General features: G+C 40.1%; 1 protein-coding gene across 1 annotated transcript in view; it reads left to right on the plus strand.

Moving 5' to 3' along the window:
• Positions 1-484: 484 nt before the first annotated feature.
• Positions 485-21,998, plus strand: part of LOC128736154 (tyrosine-protein kinase Drl) — a 180,677-nt gene continuing 159,163 nt past the window's right edge. Inside the window, exon 1 of the mRNA XM_053830634.1 lies at positions 485-608. Coding sequence (XP_053686609.1) covers positions 485-608 — 124 coding nt within the window. The remainder of the gene's footprint in view (positions 609-21,998) is intronic.

A 21,998-nucleotide genomic window follows, 5' to 3' on the forward strand; every position in this document is an offset into this window, starting at 1 on the left:
CTCGACCACTAGATGCAATAGTGAAATTATCGTTTCTGGCGCAAATTGTCCGCCTGCCGGCAGCCGTGTGAAGTGATGAGCGACGGGCAACAGTTTCCGCTTCCGGCTTCCAGCTGCTCGGATTTCTGTGCTCCACTGGGACTCCGGTTCTCGGTTGACAAGTCGAGCTTCGAGTGAACGATGATGGTGCTCTTCACCCGACTAGAACACTCACTCAGCCGGCGACAGTTGAAATGATTGATGAAGTTACACGCTGTGCAAATAACGAAACAAATAATTATAAATTTATGATGAAATTAATTTGATTGCGTTCTGGCTCTGCTTCCGATGGCCGATTCGGATGTTCCATTCGTAGTGCTTTGTGATTTTGCTATTCTCTTTCAACTTATCTAGATGTGTATGATGATTCCGCTGTCACAATACTAAGCAAATCAGTGAAGTGTTCTTGGAAGATTGCATGGATGTTCGTAAATTCGAGACAAAAATGGTCTCCAGGCAGTGCAATAATTGTTGGTGTTTATTACTCCTCTTATCATTAAATCTGGTTAAACCTTCCTTTGGATACTTCGATCTTTTTCTGAATCATTCGGAAGTAATCAAACTGATGGGTAAGTTTATATGAACTAACATTTCAAAAGTATTATTTGAACGTGTTGATGTTCCGATTAGGTATATTTTTTGTTATTTGTAAATAAAAAATAAAATAAAATTTTGGTGGTGTGCGTGTGGTAACCACAGTACATTTTTTTCTGTATCAATAAAACTATTTCATTTACCTTTCAACAAATGTATTTTTAATTTTGTTAGTTAGTTCGAAAATGATTAGTAGGAAAACTTATGTTTCGTGTGAGAAATGGACAAATTTCGATCTTAAGGTTCATTGCAATTGAGAGTATTGCAATCTATTTAAGAAAACTGCAATGTCTAAAATTTTACAGATGCAATCTTCACTCATGTGTTTGTGTTAAGATTTTTAACTTTGAATGTTGCCTTCTACAATAACCTATTTTTGTTGTGAAATATCTAAAATATAGAAACCTCCATTTATTGCTTTAAAAGTTTAATTATTTGTGAACGTGAAAATAATACAAATATTGAAGAGTAACATAGCCAATTGAATGTATTTTTTTCGGCAGAAATCTCAGTATAGTACCTAATTGTAAAAAATAAGAGCACCTCATAGTACATAATACCCCACATCAAACAATAAAAGTTCAACATTTAAATTTATTTCCCAACAGTTGTACAAAGTTGTTTTTGGCGAAGACTTTGAGCAGAATAATGTTGTTACGTGAGTCCTCTATGTTCTCTCGCTTATCCCAACAGTGTAGAGTCCTTGCACAACGTCATGTAAGATATCACGAAATATCGCTGGGCTAGATTTAATGTTTTCATGAGAAATGACAGATTTGTACGATTGTCTGGAGTTCTTTCTGATATTCATGTGCTTCGGCCTCTAGTTTCTAGTGTTGGTTAAATGAAAGACATTTAACGTAAGTTTTCTTTATATGCAGAAATATAAAAGTCAACGTCTCTGGAATACAATGGAATAAAATCGATTTTTCATACACAAAAAAAACTATTTATATGTGAAACCGGATGGCATGGTATTTTAATATGGTGCGTGATGCCGGTTGTAGTTTTGATCAATTGAAGGTCATCTTACCCTAACGTTTCTGGTGCAAACCAGTATAACTGGCATTAGTGCCGGATTTTGTCGATATATTTTTCCGGATTATCTCCATGCAACTGTATCTTGGGTCACTCGCAACCAATTTCCCATGTGCCTCGGAAATCGTAAGTCTTTTTGGACCTGGTCGGGTTATCTCGTACGTTAGGCCCCTGTGATCCTGGTGCCGGTGGCATTGTTGAAGACAATCATTTACGCCCCTTCTATCCTCCGGTATCCTTAATTCTGTGTCCGGCTCACCGTAACCGAAAGGCTTTCGCAAAATGTGCGACAGGACTGTTTCTAAGCAGTTCCTGTAGCTTGTGGTTAATACACCTGCGTCATTCTCCGATTTAAGTTTGTTCTTACTTTACTTTAATGGTGACGGTCCGTTATCTGTCGGTCCTGGGATGCTAACCCTTGAACACCACCTAAACGTGCATCGCATTCGTCTCATCCAGCTTAATCTCGGCACAAATAGCAGTTGAATTCCTACGTTTCCTGTCACTGACCATGTTCTTCGTTTTGGCGGTATTAATGGTAAGTCCTAATCCCGTTGCTTCCCATTCAAAAGGCCTAAAAGCCTTTTCCACTGCTCTACGGTTGATACCGATGATATCGACGCTATCCACAAAACCCGAATTAATCCACCTAGCGGCGTGACCTAGCCTTTCTACTGCCACAATAATCATTATTTAATTTCTCAGGAACTTAATTGTAGATGTATAGGGGAGAGTAGCCAACAGTGAGACAACAGGAACAGTGAGACATCGGGAATAGTTTCGCCATAAAACGTACAAGATCCATGATATTTTCCTGCAAAGTAAAGTTTGTGAATCTATATCACATAATACAGTTTGAGAAAAATTTATTAATTTTTAAGTATATTTTTCAACAAAAGTCGTTTTTGGGGGGGTCAAAGTAAATTTTATTGTGAACATTTTCAGGTGATTTTTAACGGCAAATCGCTTGACTAATCCAAATTAAAGTTACTATATGGCATCTCATAGGAATGAGAGATAAAAATAAAAAATATAAGACCATCGAATTGTTTGCTAACACCACTATTTCACTATTTCTTATAAAACATTCCTATTGGGAACAGTGAAACAAACAGATGTGGGTAATCTCCAAAAAAAAATTTTGAGTTGAATTGTAAACCAATCCATATAAATTGATTGTAAATGAGTTCTGAAGTGTAAGTTGAAGGTCAGATAACCAGGATTTGACCTTTATATGAATATAAATGTAGATGTGAGAAAAATCGGAATTTTCAATACTGCACAACAATAATGTATCCTTTATGCACAAAATAAACAGTACGACTTCTAAACTATTCTTTGTTACCAAAAAATATGGTTTAAGTTTAATTCTAATATGTATTCAATACTCCCACCTACTGGGGAACAGTGAGCCAAAAAGATACCTTCACATTTGCGTTTGTAACTATTTTATCTTTTAACCAAACGGGCTGCAACATTTTTTTAGACAACTAGAAGGATATACCTTTCAAATGGATTGAAGACCTCGTTGGTAACTATCCCCAAAAAAAATTTAAAATTTTTGGAAAAAAAGTGTCTCACTGTAGACGTCTCTCCCCTAGATGTTATATTAGACTATATTTTTAAATATCCGTTCCGTATTCCTCAAAATCCTTATTTGCCAGTAAAATTCACAACGTATTGTGTAGAATAATTATAATTTCTTTCCTTGGGTGCGTAAATACATGTAAGCGTCATTTATATTACTTGATGAACACCTTATTTAGTTTTATAATATTTATAGAAAAATAATGTAAACACAAAAGATAATTTTTACAGACTTGAATGAATATGTATAAAAAATTAGAAATTAACCCTCTAACGGGTCTACAGACGGCCTTAATTTTCGGGCTTCAGAGCCTCATACGAAACTTATTTTGAATTGACAATATGAAGTATTTGTTCATAGCAGATTTTTTGATATTTTGATATTAATACCATGCATTCAAAAGTTAGCATCTTTGAAAAACAAGAGTTCAGAAAAATTATTATTATATTTCGCTTTGAAGAAAAAGGATATCTACAACAAAATGATTGATCTCAAAATTTTACTATTGGTTTACTTGGCTTCAATTTTGCAATATATCCGAATTAGAAAAAAATTACTGAATAGAGCATTAGATATGAAAACGAGAAATGGAACTATTTCTTAGCTAGCGCTCCTTCAGATAATTATTTTTACATGAAAATCAAAACTTAAGCTTCTTCTGAATGTACTTTCATGAAAAGATAGTTATTAGCTTGATCGCATCGTTTTTACAATGTTAGAGGGTTAGGAAAACAAGATGAGGTCGAAAAATAGTGCCAAAGCTGCGCCATAAACATGCTTGAGAATGGGAAATACGATCGATATGATTCCCAGTGCTTGTCTTCTTTTGATTTATTTATTAAAACATGATACATGACATAAGACATCTGTCCTTTACAATATCACCAACGAAAACAAATCTTACAAAATTTCTACCGTGCAACGTTTACTTCCTATTTTTCATATAACATTTCTAAGCTCTAGTATCTATTCATTGAAAAGAGCATCTATTGATGCGCAGAATTTATTTGGAAAAATCAACTCACTAGTATTTTTGATTCTGTACACCACTATACCTACATGCTTAAATAAACTGCTTTTCTTCGCTTTTTGCTTTTCTTGTACAATTGTGAGTAACAGCAAGTGAAGAAAATGACAATTGAAATCTGAAATCAAAGAAAAGAAAAAACTTTTCGATTGAATCCCACTATTTAATATTTATTTGCAACAGATACGTAGTTCGCCTACGACGTGCAGGCTTCATCAGTGTCTTATTTCAAAGCGTATACGTATCTGTCGCGAATAAATATTAAATAGTGGAATTTAGTCGGTAAAAGTTTTTTCTTTTCTTTAATTTCAGAGTTCGTATTCCACTTCAAAAACTTCAGACAATTGACATGTTTCTCACTTTTCTTGAATTTCATTGCAAATTTTAAAATTGCAAATTGTCATCACATACATACATACATACATACATACACACATACATACATACATACATACATACATACATACATACATAGATACATACACACATACATCACATACATCTCATACATTGAATACAATCAACATTTGATTGATATGTTTTGATTTCACACGTTTTAACGGTTTAATATACGGTGCTTAAGTGTTAAAGTTTGAATAACTTTTGAATGAAGCGTCCGATTTTAAATAACTCGGTTTCGTTTGATAGATCTCAGCAGTAATTTTTAAATAATCATAAAATATGTGATGTTTTTCATTAAATTAATGCTTATATGTTACATAAATATGTTTTAAATACTATTTTTTCACATTTCTTTATGTAACTTTCAAACTACAAGTCCAATCGTCATGAAATTTGGAAGTTAAGAGTTTGCAAGGCTCCTCTTTCATATGCAATCAATTTTGTTCAAATCGGTTAAGAGACCTATGAGATAATGAAGTCCCATATTTTTCGTATTTTTATACATAACTTTTGAACTAAAAGTCCGATCAGTGTGAAATTCAATAGCAACCAATGGGACACCTAGACCTTTCATTTGACACTAAGAACATCAAAATAGGTCCAGCCATCTCCGAGAAAAGTGAGTGAGATTAAAAGCGTCACATACACACACACACATACACACACACACATACATACACACACACAGAAAATGCTCAGTTTTCGAAACTGAGCCGAATGGTATATAACATTCGGCCCGCAGGACCTTCTTTCCATTTCCGGTTTTCCAAGTGATTTCTATACCTTTATACTATATATTTATATAGTAGAAAGGCAAAACCAAGTAGCATGTAAATTTGCGTGATGATGGTCCCTTTTCTTTCCACGTTTTCTCTTCGTATGGCATCTTCCAAGGCAATGTTAAATAGCAGGTTTATCTGTCTGTCAGGTATTATCCGTCACAGCTCGTTTCATTTGACTGAAGCGTGCGCCACCTTAAAACCGACAAGATGTTGTGTCTGCAAGTTGTACTCCCGGAACTTCTCTAGTAACTGACGTAGGGTGAACATCTGAGCTGTCGTAGAATTATCTTCATGAAAACTAACTTGGTACTTGCCAAGGAAAGACTCCACTAACGGCCTCAGTCTACAGTACAGGATACGGGAGAGCTCCTTGAAGGTTGAATTCAGCAATGTAATGCCTCGATAGTTTTTATCGCAGTTTTTCTTTTTTCTGCCGCGCTAGTCTCCCTATTCCTTTCGCTGGTCTGACTTGTAGCCACAGTGAGAATGCGATTCCTGGCTTGGTTCTTCTCATCTGTCGCTCTATGCCATTCGGCATCAAACCTCTTTTACTTCTTCCACGCGTCGTGTCTCTCGCAGTTGTTTCAATAGCACCATAGAGGTTCTTCTTTTTCTTCCTGCTGTTCTGCGATTCATAAATCAAGTTGGCTTATTCGGCTGCAACGCCATCTGCCATCGACCGCTAGATGCTAGAACTCTCAGTGCCAGCCTTCGCAGTGTAATACAACCTTGCCTTCAGGTATGTTTCCGAATATTCAGACGTGGAAAGTGGGTGCTACAGATGGCCATTTCTCTGGCCGCGGCACAATATATGTGCCTTAGACCGTTATCGTTGGTTGACAGATGAAGACTATATCTTTCAATGATAGGGCGGAATAAATTCGTCCCTGCCGATCTGCACATTTGCATTTCCGATGCTGAATTTCACGTTATGTTTTGGTCACTCTTCTCAGAGTCGTAGAACTCGTCCTTAGCATAATTGGATTTATCGTTTGTCGGTGCATATACGTTAATTAGGGTGATTTATGTATTTTGGACAGCACATTTACGGCAAATTTTGGAAATGTCCAAAATAGTGTACGCGAAGCGCCTGTCCAAAATACATAAATTACCCTATGCTGCAGTTGAAGAATTTACCCTTAATTCTCAAATATACGGTCATCTACGGTCGGATAACTAGTTGCTTTTATTTTTCCAACACATCGAAAACGAACTCCATGTTCTGCCTTCCTATCACCACTGCCGTAGATGTGAATGGCTTGAATGACCCAGCAAACATTTTCGTACGTATATCAAAGTAACAAATATGATATATGTACCGATATGTATCTAGAAAAATCGCATTCGATGCACGAAACCAGCATATGCGTACTGTTTTGGAGGCGATATACATGCTGCAAATTATAAGAAAACAATCCGCATTCATAAGTATTTGTATACGATGAAATCCGACTCAACATGATTAGTTCCATAATGTTATACAATTCTGTGACGAAAGTCGTATGTGAATCAGTTACTATCATTTTGTACGAATAAATGTAAACTAGGCTGCGCTTTATTAAGCTTTATGTACGATTTCGAGTTTGTTTAGCGATATTTAAGATGATTTTCCCACATTATTATACGATTTGTGGTTTGCTGGGGAAGCGCCTACAGGGTTAACTGCACGGAACTCTCTTTCTCCGGAATTTGGCCACCGAACTTCTTGAATAGCAGCGATCTCCACACCGATTCGTTGTAGCTCTCAAGAAAGCAAGCCAGCTCGTACCGGTTCATGAAAAGTTCGGGTATTCCTGGTACCAAGTTTCCAATCGTTATTCATTGATCGTTTCCTTGTTCTTTGCCATGTCCTCTAACGATTGATCTGTGCCGTGGTTGCAATATCTATATCCCGCTTATGGATCTGCCATCTTAGGCATAGCTTGCGGGATACAGCGTTATATATTCAACCGATCGTTCCGAAACAAACGCTACCCCTCGCTTAGGGAACAGGCACTCAAGGCAAGGTTGACTCTCCCAGCTTAGCTGTTCCAGTTTGTACATTTAGCATTTCTAGGTATGGCCATCGATTGTGAGGAGGCGCTAGGTAGGAACTTGAAAGAGAAAGTGCGCTTTTTAATAGTCTTTTTGACACTCTGACATTAGGTTAGAATATAGATTTGAATTTGGACATTAACTAGAACTTTCGTCCAGGTAGGATTTTAATTGAATTCCGCTTAAAGTTGAACTGAAAATTGAGCTTCCAATTGGATTTAAAATCTAGCATAAATTAGAATGTTATTTTAATTGAAAGTGGACCTAAAATGGGCCATAGAAATCGATATGAAATAGAGCATAACTAAACTTAAAAGTGCACTGTAAATTTGACTTGAAATCGCTGTTGTAATTGGAATTAAATAAGAGTTGAAACTGGACTTGAAATCGGAAATTGAATTTGAATTAAATTAGACTTGGAATTGGACTCGAATCGAAATTAAGGGGACATGAACGAATAAAAATTTTGGAAAAATCATTATTTTTTTATTTCAGATTTTGATTCTAACGTAACACAGTCAGAAAAAAAAGCTAAGAAGACAGAATTTTATTTTTTCAGCCATTTTTTCTTCTTCTTTTCTGTTTTTCTCAGGCTGTGTTTCGGTTACAAACCTCAAAAGTTATAAAAGTCTTTGCCAAGCTACTACCAACAAAACAAAAAAAGTTTGTTCCAATACGTTGTGTAGTTTCTGAGAAAAAGGTACACAAAGTTTGAAAATCGTGGTTTTCCAGGAGCGACGTTTTATTCCGCCTTAGTTGTTCCACGCCACACTGGAATGCTTTATGTGTATGATCGTTTTTCGGCCACTTCCCGTGGTTGGATCATTACAAATTTAGTATCAAAATAAGCGGAAAGACTGCAGAATCAAAATCTGAAATAAAAAAAATTGATTCCTTCAAAATTTTCAGTCGTTTATGTCCCCTTAAAAAGAGATATAAAATAGAAATTCAATTAGACTTAAAATTTGACGCAAAATTGAACTTAAAATTTTACATAAAATTCGGCTCATATTTAACTTGAAATTAAGCTTGGAAATGAACTTGAAATTATACTTAACTTTTTAAATTTATAACCTCCCTGTTATCCCTGTAACAAGTTTAGTTTTAAGGTGCTCTTGAAGAGGTTTTAGCGCTTGTTCCTTAAAACCGATCATAAAACTAAGAATTCTTCAAAACTGCGAAAAACTCTTTAAAAAAACCTGGAGTGACCAGCACTTAAAAAGACTATTTCCCAAGATTTTCTTAAGACTATTTCCCAAGATTTTCTTAAACATTCTAAATTTTAGCTATATCAAGTCACTTAAACCACAAGCTTTGATGATTTTATGGTTTCCTCTTAAAGAATATTTTAAGATATCATTAACATTATTATCCAAATGGTTGCTTTGTAGTACTAGGAAACAATATAGCGCCTTCAAGCAGTGAGGATTATTGAAATTACAAACAATCTTAGCAATGAAGCCAAGTTGTCAAGAAGCTTTCGATACTAGTGTACTTACTTACTTACTTACTTTATCAGTGAGAGCCGGGGTGGCAACGGTAAGTGCACGTATGCCTTCCGTAAGGAAAGTCACCGTTTCAAGTCCGTAGAGGAATATCGGTCTGCATAGCGTTTTGTAAATCCTCAGCTTTGTGCGGCGGCGAATGTTCTTTGATCGAAGCGTCTTGCGGAGAAAAAACAGGCTCGTTTTCCAGCTCGAATGCGTCGTTGGATCTCCTTAATCGTATTATTGTAGGCGGTGTCCAGAGATCCCAAATATACGAAATCATCAACCATTTTCAGTTCATCGCCGTCAATAGACACTGTCCGTGGAAGGCAAACGTTGCGTTCTCAGGAGTCTCTTCCTACCACGGACCCCATAAAGCCCACCTGAGACTGCCCTACGAGTTCTCTTGATATTGGCGATAAACGACGCAGCAAAATCTGGGAGAGCACCTCAACCCCGGCGTTGACCAACGTGATACAGCGGTAATTACAGCAATCTAGCTGGTCGCCCTTTTTGTAAGTGGGACAGACTATACCTACCATCCACTCCATCGGTAGTTTTTCCTCCTCCCAAATCCTTGAAATTATCCAATGAAGTGTCGTTGCTAATGGTTCTTGGCCATTTTTGTAGAGTTCTGCCGGGAGTTGGTCCTTTTCGGCGGCTCTATTATTCTTCAGCTGACGAATTGCTTCGAGATCGGGACGAATCGGCTTTTCGAGATCGGCGGTCGGCACACTTTTGTCGTTTGTAGACACTCCTAGGTTAACTTCCGTTGCGTCCCCTTCTGCTCTGTCACCATTGAGGTGCTCATCGTAAACTGCTTCCACCTGTTGACCACCTCGTGCTCTTTTGTGATTAGATCCCCTCTCTCGTACCTACACATGTCAGACAAGGTGTGTAGTCCTTACGAGTTCGGTTCACCTTCTCGTAAAACTTGCGCGTGTTATTAGCTCGGAATAGCTGTTCCAGCTCCTTACGATCTCTGTCCTCCTTCTGGCGCTTTTTCCTTCTCAGGATCGTGATCAACTCATTCCGCGCTCATCGATACTCGGCTAAATTCTCTCTCGCGGATATGCTTAGATAGTTTTTCCAAGCTCTTTTTACCTCTCTATAGCTTGTAGGCATTCCCCGTCAAACCTATCATTTCGTGCACTCGTGGTTTCCACACCTAGCACCGCGGTTGCGGCCTCGTTGACGTCCTAGCGTATCATACTCCATCCGTTTTCGAGGGTCGAAGCATCTAGCTCCACAGAGAAAGGCAAAGCTTCATCCAGTACACGTGCGTAGTTTTCAGTAACTAGCGGTTTGTTTAATAGCCGAATGTTTAACCGAGAAGGGTGGCTTTGTCGCGAGGTATAAACCGTCGATAGTTTTGAGCGCACATGTACTGCTACTAGGTACTGGTCCGAGTCGATATCCGCACACCGTAGGGTGCATATGTTGGTAATGTTCAAAAAAAAATCGGCCCTCGATGAGAATATGGTCAATTTGGTTAGAAGTTCGTCGGTCAGGTGATCTCCAGGTGGCTTTGTGGATATCTTTGTGGGGAGGAGAGGGCTTCTGATCACCAAGCCTCGAGAAGCTGAAAAGTTGATGCATCACTGGCCGTTATCGTTCGTGACGGTGTGCAGGCTATGGGGCCCGGTCACCGGTCTATCCATTGCTTCCTTGCCGACCTGGGCGTTCATATTCCCGATGATGATCCTGAGTCCCGTGGTGAGCAGCTGTCGTACGCTGCCTCCAGCTACACATAGAACGCTTCCTTCTCGTTGTTGGGTCTACCTTCGTGTGGACAATGCACGTTTATGATGGTGTAGTTGAAGAAACGGCCTTTTACAACGGCCTTCAACACGCACATCCTCTTGTTGATCGCTTTCCAGATCATTACGCGATCCTGCGTTTTGCCCAACACTACGAAGCCCGTTCCCAGCTCGTTGGTCGCTTCACCGCTCTGGAAAAATTGCGCTTCGCCGCCACGGATTCTCCACACCTTCTCGCGTTTGTTCATGCAGAATTTTCCGAGTAGAATTTTCTTGACTCTGTCTGTTTCTAGATAGGTAGCCGTACCAGGGCCTGTGCTACCGAGTTTCGTGACAGAGCTGCCATCTTAAAATGTCGAGACAACAGTGTGCCTCCTTCTCTGTTGATGTACGGCCTCAGTTTCCACCGGGGTTGGTTACCCGATCTCCGCTTAAGTTGCTCGTACTAAGGCTAGTACCACGTGTAGGTAGGGATAGGAGTTGCTGGATAAGGATAAGGACTACTATGGGATCTGTTTTACCACCTGTTGGTACTGCTGTCTGTTCTGTTTTGGTACTGCGGGATCCTGATGGCAAGCCAGTTTTTCGTGCACCAATCAGAAAACATATCCGAAAGCCTCTGAAGCTGTGTGCATTCATTTATAAAGCGAACTGGCGAATACAATTTCAAACGAGGCAATGTCGTTGAAAAATAACACAAACACGACATGTCCCATGTTGCTGCCTTGGGACACGCCAAGCCAGTTAGTAGACCCGGAAGAGAAACAGGAGTCGCGCTGCACACGTAATCTATTCCGTGAAATTTCTAGAAACGGCGAGTCGTGAAATTTTCTGTAATAGCATTTTATGGTTAACACGATCGAACACTGCTTTCAGATGAGTATAGATTACGTCAGTTTGCACTTTTTGTTCCATGTGGGATATACAGGTAGACGTAAATCCCATAAGGTTCGTGCTTACGGATCGATCAATTATATAAAAAAAGATGTTTGTTCGCCGAAATTATAGAAAATTAGGTTTGGTTTTTCCGATTCGTGTTCAGTTAGACCCGAGGAACGCAGAGCAGTTGCAGCACGTGGGCTACAACCAGTGTTTCATAAAGGGTAAGTCGATATCAGAAGGCAAAAATCTTCCACATGTTTGTGAGGAACGTGTTGCTCGAGTCCCAGATGTTGACACGAGGGTTCTGTATAATCTAGAAAAATGAATAAACCTAGACAGAGACGATTCCGCCTGTCTTCCACGCAATGGCCGACGCTCCAATGACGGGTTACCGGTAAAACTCGCGACTTGCAACCATATTAGCCGGAATCATCAATAAATTAGTACCAGCATCCTGAATTTTAAAAAGCATCGTATCTTTTCGGCCTCTTGTACATCTTAGCATTCATTGAATGATAGAAATTTACATTGTGTTTTAAGTTAAGTATATCTTAATTAAATAATAATTTCAAATTCTCTAGCAATTCAAAAACCATGATAAAAACTCCTTAACTCGGCCAGGATCTATATAGTTGCATTCGCAAAATAAACGCCTTTTAGCTGAAAACATAATTCAACTTTCCAAGAGCCGCCGATTGCCAGAGCAGATGGAAATAAACCACCCCTCCTCCGTGTCGAATCATTTTTCTCTCAAATGTCGCGTAAAACAATTACTTTCAGCACATTGACTTTAACAAGCTGACAACTCACCGAAAGAAAGTTGCCGTCGAACTTCTCTTTGATGTACCGGTCGGCTGACTCCCCGGGTTGGCTTCGCGCTGACTTTTAAACATTCTCTCGAAGATGGCCTAAATTTTTAATATTGCCATTGTCATCCCAAAATGGACCCCGAAGCGGTGAGGCGACAGTCCTTTTCTCTTCCATTTCGCGGCGGGTAGGGTTTCGCGATATAATATACAAAGGCACTCATTATAACGACTTGTTAGGCAGCCAACTTTATGATGCAGAAAGATAGCTGCTGCCGATTTATGCGCCAGCCAGCAAACGACGAACGAGCTGTACAGACAGTCAGTGGCGTCGATAGGGAGGTGTTTGCTCTACCATTGCACATTCAATCGTTGTTTGATGCTGGGAAGCATCCTTTCTACGCCTCCGTTGGTGAACGATACTGCGCTAGCAGTGCACTACGGTTGGTAGATAATGGACAGCAGAACGGCGTTGAAGCTATGTTGGCACTTCCGGTAGGTTCTCCTCAGCTTGTATTTTTTCGAGCGCGGACACCGACATCAACCGTAGTGGGTAACGGACCACACGGAATCTGCGACAACTCGTGATGGCCATAGTGATGAAAGGCGACCCGAAACAAACGCAATTATAGCATCGCCGGAGGATTCCTCCCGGCTGGGACGACCGAAGGGACAACATTTTTCGGACTGCTATAAATAATGAATCGAAAGCTGTGCTAGCAGAAGCAATCGCATTTATCTGTTTCGTATCACTTTTTTCGAGTCCCGCGGGTGGGTTTTGCAATTACGTTATTTTTACCTTTTAATCACCTGCCAAATTGAAATTCCGAAGGTGACTCGAAAACAATCCAGGTATAATCGTTTAATTGAACAATATAGCAATCAATACCAGTCGTCGGCTGGATTTTCTTGCTGCTCAGCTCAGTATTTACCGGGATGATTCTACTAACAGTGCTGTTCAATTAATAACTTCCTATAAATTTCAAAAATTTGATTTCAACAGAATGTGATTTTTTTTCTCACAAGTAATGTTATCTTTAATTTAATTTTAATTGTGTTTTCGAGGTACTGCTGCTTCTAATAAGGTATAATGAAACCTCATACGATAAACAATTTATTTTGCATATAGAAATATACATCCAAGTAACCAATAAGCAACTTGCAAAGATGATTATAAACTACTAAACATTGCTAAAATTTGTCAAAAATACATATCTATATCAGCTGGCTTCTACTTGTAGCTAAAATGTTAAACAATTTACATGATTGGATGCACAACCCAATGGGAACCAACCAAGCCATTTTATTCGAACCAACTTAGCCTACCATTTGCCACTGCTACTGCTGTCGTATTTCAGCTCAGCTCCAGTCGTAACAAAAATCCAACTTGTTGTTTCCACCTTCTTGAGTTTGCAATTGGCGGAAAAATACGGGGAAAATTAGATTCCTTCACTCGGGTGCTGCTGCTGCTGCTATACTGCCGTGAAACGCGAAACACAGTTCTCCGGAGAGGCCACCAGCTGCTGCTGCTGCTGCTCCTCGCGTCAACAGTTTCTACTTCTTTGAACTTTAGTGCTACTTCGCTAACCTGTGAAAGAAACCACAACTCCAAAGCGACAACAGCGGCAATGCATTGTATGTGTAGGTTGCTGTGTGTGATGTTGAAGTACTACGGCAATAAGTTTCACTCTGCTGGATGTTGTAAATCCGGGTCAAACGGATATTGAAAGCAAATCAATCAAGCGCATCTCCAGAGAGACCGAGGCGGAAATTCCTAAGCCATGCTTCCCGGTAGTAAACCTTTTGTACCGTCGGCATCGGAAAGAACGGAAATTCAAGAAGAAAATTGGGGACCGTGTTGCGCTGGATTTTCCTTCGACAGCTTTATCCTTGGGCTTGAAGGTACAAAACCAGCCGACAGGCTGGATGCTAGCCCGACTGAAGAAAGGATTATTCACGGTAGAATGAAAACTTTCGCCGTGAAGCGTTATAAATTGCGTTTTGCAAAACTAAAGCACCGAGCGCGGGAAACTATGTTTTGTAATAACCCAGGGGGAATGGATGGGATCGGAAGACGTGAACTCTGTAGAATAAGTTGTCAGAATTGCTGCAGTGAGAAGTGCACCTCTTTCTGAATAGTTGCTGTGCAGATGAGCATATTGTTTGCTTTGGAATAGGTAAACGAGCTGCTGCTGGCGAGACGAGTAAAATTTCATTTCTAAACAAACATTGAGGTTTTGCATTTGCAAGATCTAAGTGTACAGTAAAGTTTTGTATACACTGAAGTCGCTTTTTACGCGGTTTTTCACGCGGTTTTTTCACGCGCTTTGTTTTTTACGCGACTATTTTTACGCGAATTTCGGAATTGACGCGATTTTTTTACGCGATTTTCGGAATTGACGCGATTTTTACGCAATTTTCGGAATTTACGCGGACGGGCGTTAAAACGTCTATTTTTTCACGTAGTGTTGAAGTCCACAAAGTTTTTTTTATGCGAAATTTTGGTTTTTTACGCGAATTTTGGAATTTACACGGTTTTTTTACGCAACTTTCGGAATTTACGCGGTTTTGATTTACGCGGGACGTATCCTTCGCGTAAAAAACGACTTGAGTGTATTTAAGTTTTGCCTAAAAGTGAAGATAGTGGGTGAACTACTTCAGGTTAAAGACTATTGCCTAAGACTATTTTTTCATTGCATTCCCAAGCAACAATTTGGGTTTTATTCGCTTTTATGACCAAAATTGGTAATGAAAACTGTAATAAGAGTACGATAAAACTCATATTGTTACTTGAGATTGTAAGCCATGTACTAGGTCTGTGTTAAGTCAGACCGAACCAAGTGACAAAACTCTGATTTCGAGAAAAACGTGTTCAAATTTTGCCGCTCTGTATGGTTTATAGCTATCAATCGTTCGAAATCATCTCATATTTCTAGCACTTTGTAACATTTATGTAGTCTGATTAGAGCAAAATGTAGCTTAGAAAATTCTTGATCGTTTGCTGGCATTAACGCATTTTTTTTTTATTTTGCGACTTGGCCCGATTTGATTTAACACCGTCTATATAGTAGGCACATTGAATTTAATAAACCTCTGTACACAAGGTGTTTTTTGTCGACTGGATTCACTTGTAACTATTGAAATATTGGCATGGGCAGTCTTCAGAAAATATCAAGACATAGATTTGATCTATGGGAAAAGATCAAATCTATGTCTTGATATTTTCTGAAGACCGCCCATGCCAATCTTTCCATAGTTACCTCTGTAAAATTGTAAACCAATCTTATATTTGATGAACCTCTATTTATTTGAGTTAACTATTGTTAATGCGAAATACGCAGTAATTGACTTTTAGGGCCTAGCCCTAGCCCTAGCCCTAGCCCTAGCCCTAGCCCTAGCCCTAGCCCTAGCCCTAGCCCTAGCCCTAGCCCTAGCCCTAGCCCTAGCCCTAGCCCTAGCCCTAGCCCTAGCCCTAGCCCTAGCCCTAGCCCTAGCCCTAGCCCTAGCCCTAGCCCTAGCCCTAGCCCTAGCCCTAGCCCTAGCCCTAGCCCTAGCCCTAGCCCTAGCCCTAGCCCTAGCCCTAGCCCTAGCCCTAGCCCTAGCCCTAGCCCTAGCCCTAGCCCTAGCCCTAGCCCTAGCCCTAGCCCTAGCCCTAGCCCTAGCCCTAGCCCTAGCCCTAGCCCTAGCCCTAGCCCTAGCCCTAGCCCTAGCCCTAGCCCTAGCCCTAGCCCTAGCCCTAGCCCTAGCCCTAGCCCTAGCCCTAGCCCTAGCCCTAGCCCTAGCCCTAGCCCTAGCCCTAGCCCTAGCCCTAGCCCTAGCCCTAGCCCTAGCCCTAGCCCTAGCCCTAGCCCTAGCCCTAGCCCTAGCCCTAGCCCTAGCCCTAGCCCTAGCCCTAGCCCTAGCCCTAGCCCTAGCCCTAGCCCTAGCCCTAGCCCTAGCCCTAGCCCTAGCCCTAGCCCTAGCCCTAGCCCTAGCCCTAGCCCTAGCCCTAGCCCTAGCCCTAGCCCTAGCCCTAGCCCTAGCCCTAGCCCTAGCCCTAGCCCTAGCCCTAGCCCTAGCCCTAGCCCTAGCCCTAGCCCTAGCCCTAGCCCTAGCCCTAGCCCTAGCCCTAGCCCTAGCCCTAGCCCTAGCCCTAGCCCTAGCCCTAGCCCTAGCCCTAGCCCTAGCCCTAGCCCTAGCCCTAGCCCTAGCCCTAGCCCTAGCCCTAGCCCTAGCCCTAGCCCTAGCCCTAGCCCTAGCCCTAGCCCTAGCCCTAGCCCTAGCCCTAGCCCTAGCCCTAGCCCTAGCCCTAGCCCTAGCCCTAGCCCTAGCCCTAGCCCTAGCCCTAGCCCTAGCCCTAGCCCTAGCCCTAGCCCTAGCCCTAGCCCTAGCCCTAGCCCTAGCCCTAGCCCTAGCCCTAGCCCTAGCCCTAGCCCTAGCCCTAGCCCTAGCCCTAGCCCTAGCCCTAGCCCTAGCCCTAGCCCTAGCCCTAGCCCTAGCCCTAGCCCTAGCCCTAGCCCTAGCCCTAGCCCTAGCCCTAGCCCTAGCCCTAGCCCTAGCCCTAGCCCTAGCCCTAGCCCTAGCCCTAGCCCTAGCCCTAGCCCTAGCCCTAGCCCTAGCCCTAGCCCTAGCCCTAGCCCTAGCCCTAGCCCTAGCCCTAGCCCTAGGCGAGTCTCCTAAGAAATTCAGAATTCCGAAATCAGCTTATCAATGCGATCTAACTCCGCTATACTGCCCATCAATGGAAGACAGTCCCATCTGCAAAAACTTGAAACTAAGAAAAACGCTGTTGAAGCCACGACAATTTTTCTTTAATATTGCAGCGTTTTTGGAAACAAATCGTCCAAATCGTCACAAAATCACTTGAATGTACATAACAGAATACTTTTACAAGCAATTTGTTCACAAGTGACCTAAAATTTGTTTCAAAACTTAGAAAAACTGCCGAAGTTACTGATATGCGTTTATTTGTGCTTGAATAAGCAAGAATAAACGCATAACAGTCACAGGCACAGCATGCCTTGATCCTTGCATTGTTGGTGACTCGGCAGTATTTTCAAGACCACGTGTCGTTGTTGTTTTGATAATTCACGTGCTTGTTCAATTCCATTGTTCAAAATGTCCTTTTTGACTCAAATCTCTTCCTGGCCTTTTCTCCTTTTTATTGTAATCTGTTATCTTGAGGTTATAGTGAGGTCGCATGATGGGGTTTGTTTGACTCAGAAGCTGGTCGCTTTTCTGTGTGTCCGGAACACTCCCAGAACGCGTCCGAGTATGACCAATGTGATCCTGGACACTGTATGTGACAACAAATGAACTATTTCAAAATAGTTTTGCAATTTCTAGTACCGACTTAGAGAAGTCACATGTTGTAAACTAAACTAAAGTTAAATTCTGAAACTGATCCCCGTAGAGTTATCCTATGTCCAATGACATCTTGAACTTTTTATGCGACTACCAATAGTCTAGATTTGCATATCCGTGTACTTATAGGTGTCACATGATGGGTTTGTTGTGATTCAAGGTTCTATGTCCAAGTTCCATATATTCCGGAACTTGATCCCACTGTAACTTCGGAATCGCACATCCGATACAAATTCTCCACAATAGTGTTCTTCTAGGTCATAAAATCTTCCGTTTGGTAGTTGCTGCAGTCGAATCGGTCCAGGCATTTCCAGAAAACAGATGCTTATTGATATATTTTTATTACTGTGACTGTTATGCGTTTTTTTGTAATATGGGACTGACATAGTTTGATATTTTTTTCAACATCTTGGGAACAAACATAACTTTTTTGTTTGAAATGTTAATTTAAAGATGATTCCCAGGTTTATCTCAAAAGTGGTGAAAAGTCAGATGGGACTGTTATGCATTTATGGGCAGTATAAGTGTCTTGGCCTGAAGGCCTTGGTTCTGGTGGTGCTTGTGACGTTAAACAACTATGTACTAATCCTAATTATGGTATACTGGTTACTGGAAGGCACGATTGGATTCGGAATGTGCGATGAACAAGACTGACAGTGGTGCAAATGTGTTTGCAAAAAGCGGAAAATTATTGCGATCGCCAGTGTTGGAACGTGCGGTCTCAACAACCGTCAACAGTTACAATGTTATTTTGTAGTAACAAGGGCAGCAAGAAGCACACATCCCATCGACGGTCGCAGGCTTACCGTCTAGCAACCGTTTCAAAGTCTAGCAACTGCAACTAGGACTTCTAGTAGGACCAGCTCAAGAACACGATGTTGGCACAGACTATGGAAAGGGTCACTAACCTCTACGAGTTCGTTAAAGCGAGAAGCAACGTTCACAATGAGATTAAGCAGCAAGGTTTTCCAACTGTACTGAATGCTGTCAAAGGGGTGTATTTAGCGCAGATGAACAGAGTCACATCTGCTGAATTAGCGCTGTGAGAATAGGCTGAGAAAGTAAAGATTGGAGTACAGGTTATACTGCAGGAATTCCGTAATTGGGGCACTGAGAAACGAGATCGTGACTCACTAGGGGACAAATCCCCACTAGAGAAAAAACCCGAATTAATCCACCTAGCGGCGTGACCTAGCCTTTCTACTGTCACAATAATCATCATTTAATTTCTCAGGAACATCTATGTATAATTAACTTGACTATATTTTTAAATATCCGTTCCGTATTCCTCAAAATCCTTATTTGCCAGTAAAATTCACAACGTATTGCGTAGAATAATTAAATTTTCTTTCCTTGTGTGCGTAAATACTTGTAACACCTTATTTAGTTTTATAATCGGTCGGCCTAAACTTTCGAACTTCAGAGCCACATAGGAAACTTGTTTTGAATTGACAATATGAAATATGTGTTCAGAACAGATTTTTTGATAATTAATTAATACCATGTGTTCAAAAGTTAGCATCTTTGAAAAACAAGAGTTCAGAAAAATTATTATTATACTTCGCCTTTGAAGACAAAGAATATCAACAACAAAATGATTAATCTCAAAATTTTACTATTAGTTTGTTTGGCTTCAATTTTGCAGTATATCTGAATTAGAAAAACTGAATAGAGCATTAGATATGAAAAAGAGAAATTGAACTTTTTCTTAGCTGGCGCTCCTTCAGATAATTATTTTTGCATGAAAATCAAAACTTATGCTTTTTTTGAATGTACTTTCATGAAAAGATAGTCGTTAGCTTGATCGTATCGTTTTTACAATGTTGGAGGGTTAGGAAAACAAGAGGGTTGCAAAAGCTGCGCCTTAAACATGCTTGAGAATGGGAAATATGATCGATATGATTTTCAGTGCTTGTCATTTTTGATTTATTTGTTGAAACATGATACATGACATAAGACATCTGTCCTTTAAAATGTCATTAACGAAAACAAATCTTACAAAATTACTACCGTGCAACGTTTACTTCCTATTTTTCATATAACATTTCTAAGCTCTAGTATCTATTGATTGAAAAGAGCATCTATTGATGCGCAAAATTTGTTTGAAATTTGTATAAATTTATTTGGAAAAATGTGTGAACGTGTGCAAGTGAACAAAATGACAATTGAAATCTGAAATCAAAGAAAAGAAAAAGCTTTTCGATTGAATCCCATTATTTAATATTTATTTGCAACAGATACGTAGTTCGCCTACGACGTGCAGGCTTCAACAGCGTCTTATTTCAAAGCGTATACGTATCTGTTGCGAATAAATATTAAATAGTGGGATTTAGTCGGTAAAAGTTTTTTCTTTTCTTTAATTTCAAATTTCGTATTCCACTAAGAGGCTTCAAAAATTTCAGACAATTGATTCAGAAAAGTGAGAAACATCTTTTCTTGAATTTCAATGCAAATTTAAAAATTGCAAATTGTCATCCCAAGTAACAATTTGAGTTTTATTACACTCTTATGATGACATTCAAGACCAAAATTGGTCATGAAAACCACCAGAAGAGTACAATCAAACTCACATTGTTGCTTGGGATCACATACACACACATACATACATACATACATACATACATACATACATACATACATGCATATATACATACATACATACATACATACATACATACATACATACATACATACATACATACATACATACATACATACATACATACATACATACATACATACATACATACATACATACATACATACATACATACATACATACATACATCACACACATTGAATACAATCAACATTTGTTTTGAATTCACACGTTTTAACGGTTTAATATACGGTGCTTAAGTCTTAAAGTTTAAATAACTTTTGAATGAACTGTCCGATTTTAAATAACTCGGTTTCGTTTGATAGATCTCAGTAGTAATTTTCAAATAATAATAAAATGTGTGATGTTTTTCATTGAATTAATGCTTATATGTTACAAAAATATGTTTTAAATACTATTTTTTCACATTTCTTTATGTAACTTTCAAACTACAAGCCCAATCGTCATGAAATTTGGAAGTTAAGGGTTTGCAAGGCTCCTCTTTCATATGCAATCAATTTTGTTCAAATCGGTTAAGGGACCTATGAGATAATGAAGTCCCATATTTTTCATATTTTTATACATAACTTTTGAACTAAAAGTCCGATCAGTATGAAATTCAATAGCGACCAATGGGACACCTAGACCTTTCATTTGACACTAAGAACATTAAAATCGGTCCAGCCATCTCCGAGAAAAGTGAGTGAGATTAAAAGCGTCACATACACACACACACACATACACACACACACACACACACACACACACACACACATTCATACACACACACAGAAAATGCTCAGTTTTCGAAACTGAGTCGAATGGTATATGACATTCGGCCCGCAGGACCTTCTTTCCATTTCCGGTTTTCCAAGTGATTTCTATACCTTTATACTATATATTTATATAGTAGAAAGGCAAAACGTAAAGATCACAAGGAGAGAAATAACTAACAAGAAGACAATGACGAACTCGAAAGCCCTGGCCCTGCGGAAGAGACTCTAAAGGATGACGACTGATAACCCTTATAAAGGAGGGAAAAAAGAAAGAGATGGAGAAAAAAGCGAAAGAAAAAGGAAAGCGAGAAGCGTCGGGAGAAGAAAAGAGGCGATGCCCTAATCGTTGCTGCAACGGGCAAAATGACATATGTCGACATTTTCCGAAAAGTAAGAGCCGACCCTGGCATGGAATAGCTTGAGGAGAAGATGATGAAGACTAGGCGCACTCAGAACGGTAAAATGCTATACGAATTAAAGCAAGACCTTTTTAAACAGATGATTGAAACAGCTCTTGGCGAGGAGGCGAACCGTAGAGCCTTGTCTCTGAAGTCAGTTGTCAGGTATAGTAACCTAGACGAGGTAACAACGGAAGAAAAGCTAAGTAAGGGGCTAACGATAAAATGCGACCTAGAGGCTGTAGCGATGGCAATCCGATTGAAGGAATAGTACGGCGGCACGCAGAGGGCAACTATACGACTCTCGGTTATGGCAGCTGAAAGGATACTGAATCTGGGTAAAGTGAGAATAGGGTGGTCTGTGTGCGCGCTCACAGTTATTCCTCGCACGAATAAAGGAATGAAAATATGTAAGTTTGGTTTGGCTAATCCTAAGCACACAG

The sequence above is a fragment of the Sabethes cyaneus genome, chromosome 2 (assembly GCF_943734655.1).
Source record: "Sabethes cyaneus chromosome 2, idSabCyanKW18_F2, whole genome shotgun sequence".
Taxonomy (NCBI): domain Eukaryota; kingdom Metazoa; phylum Arthropoda; class Insecta; order Diptera; family Culicidae; genus Sabethes; species Sabethes cyaneus.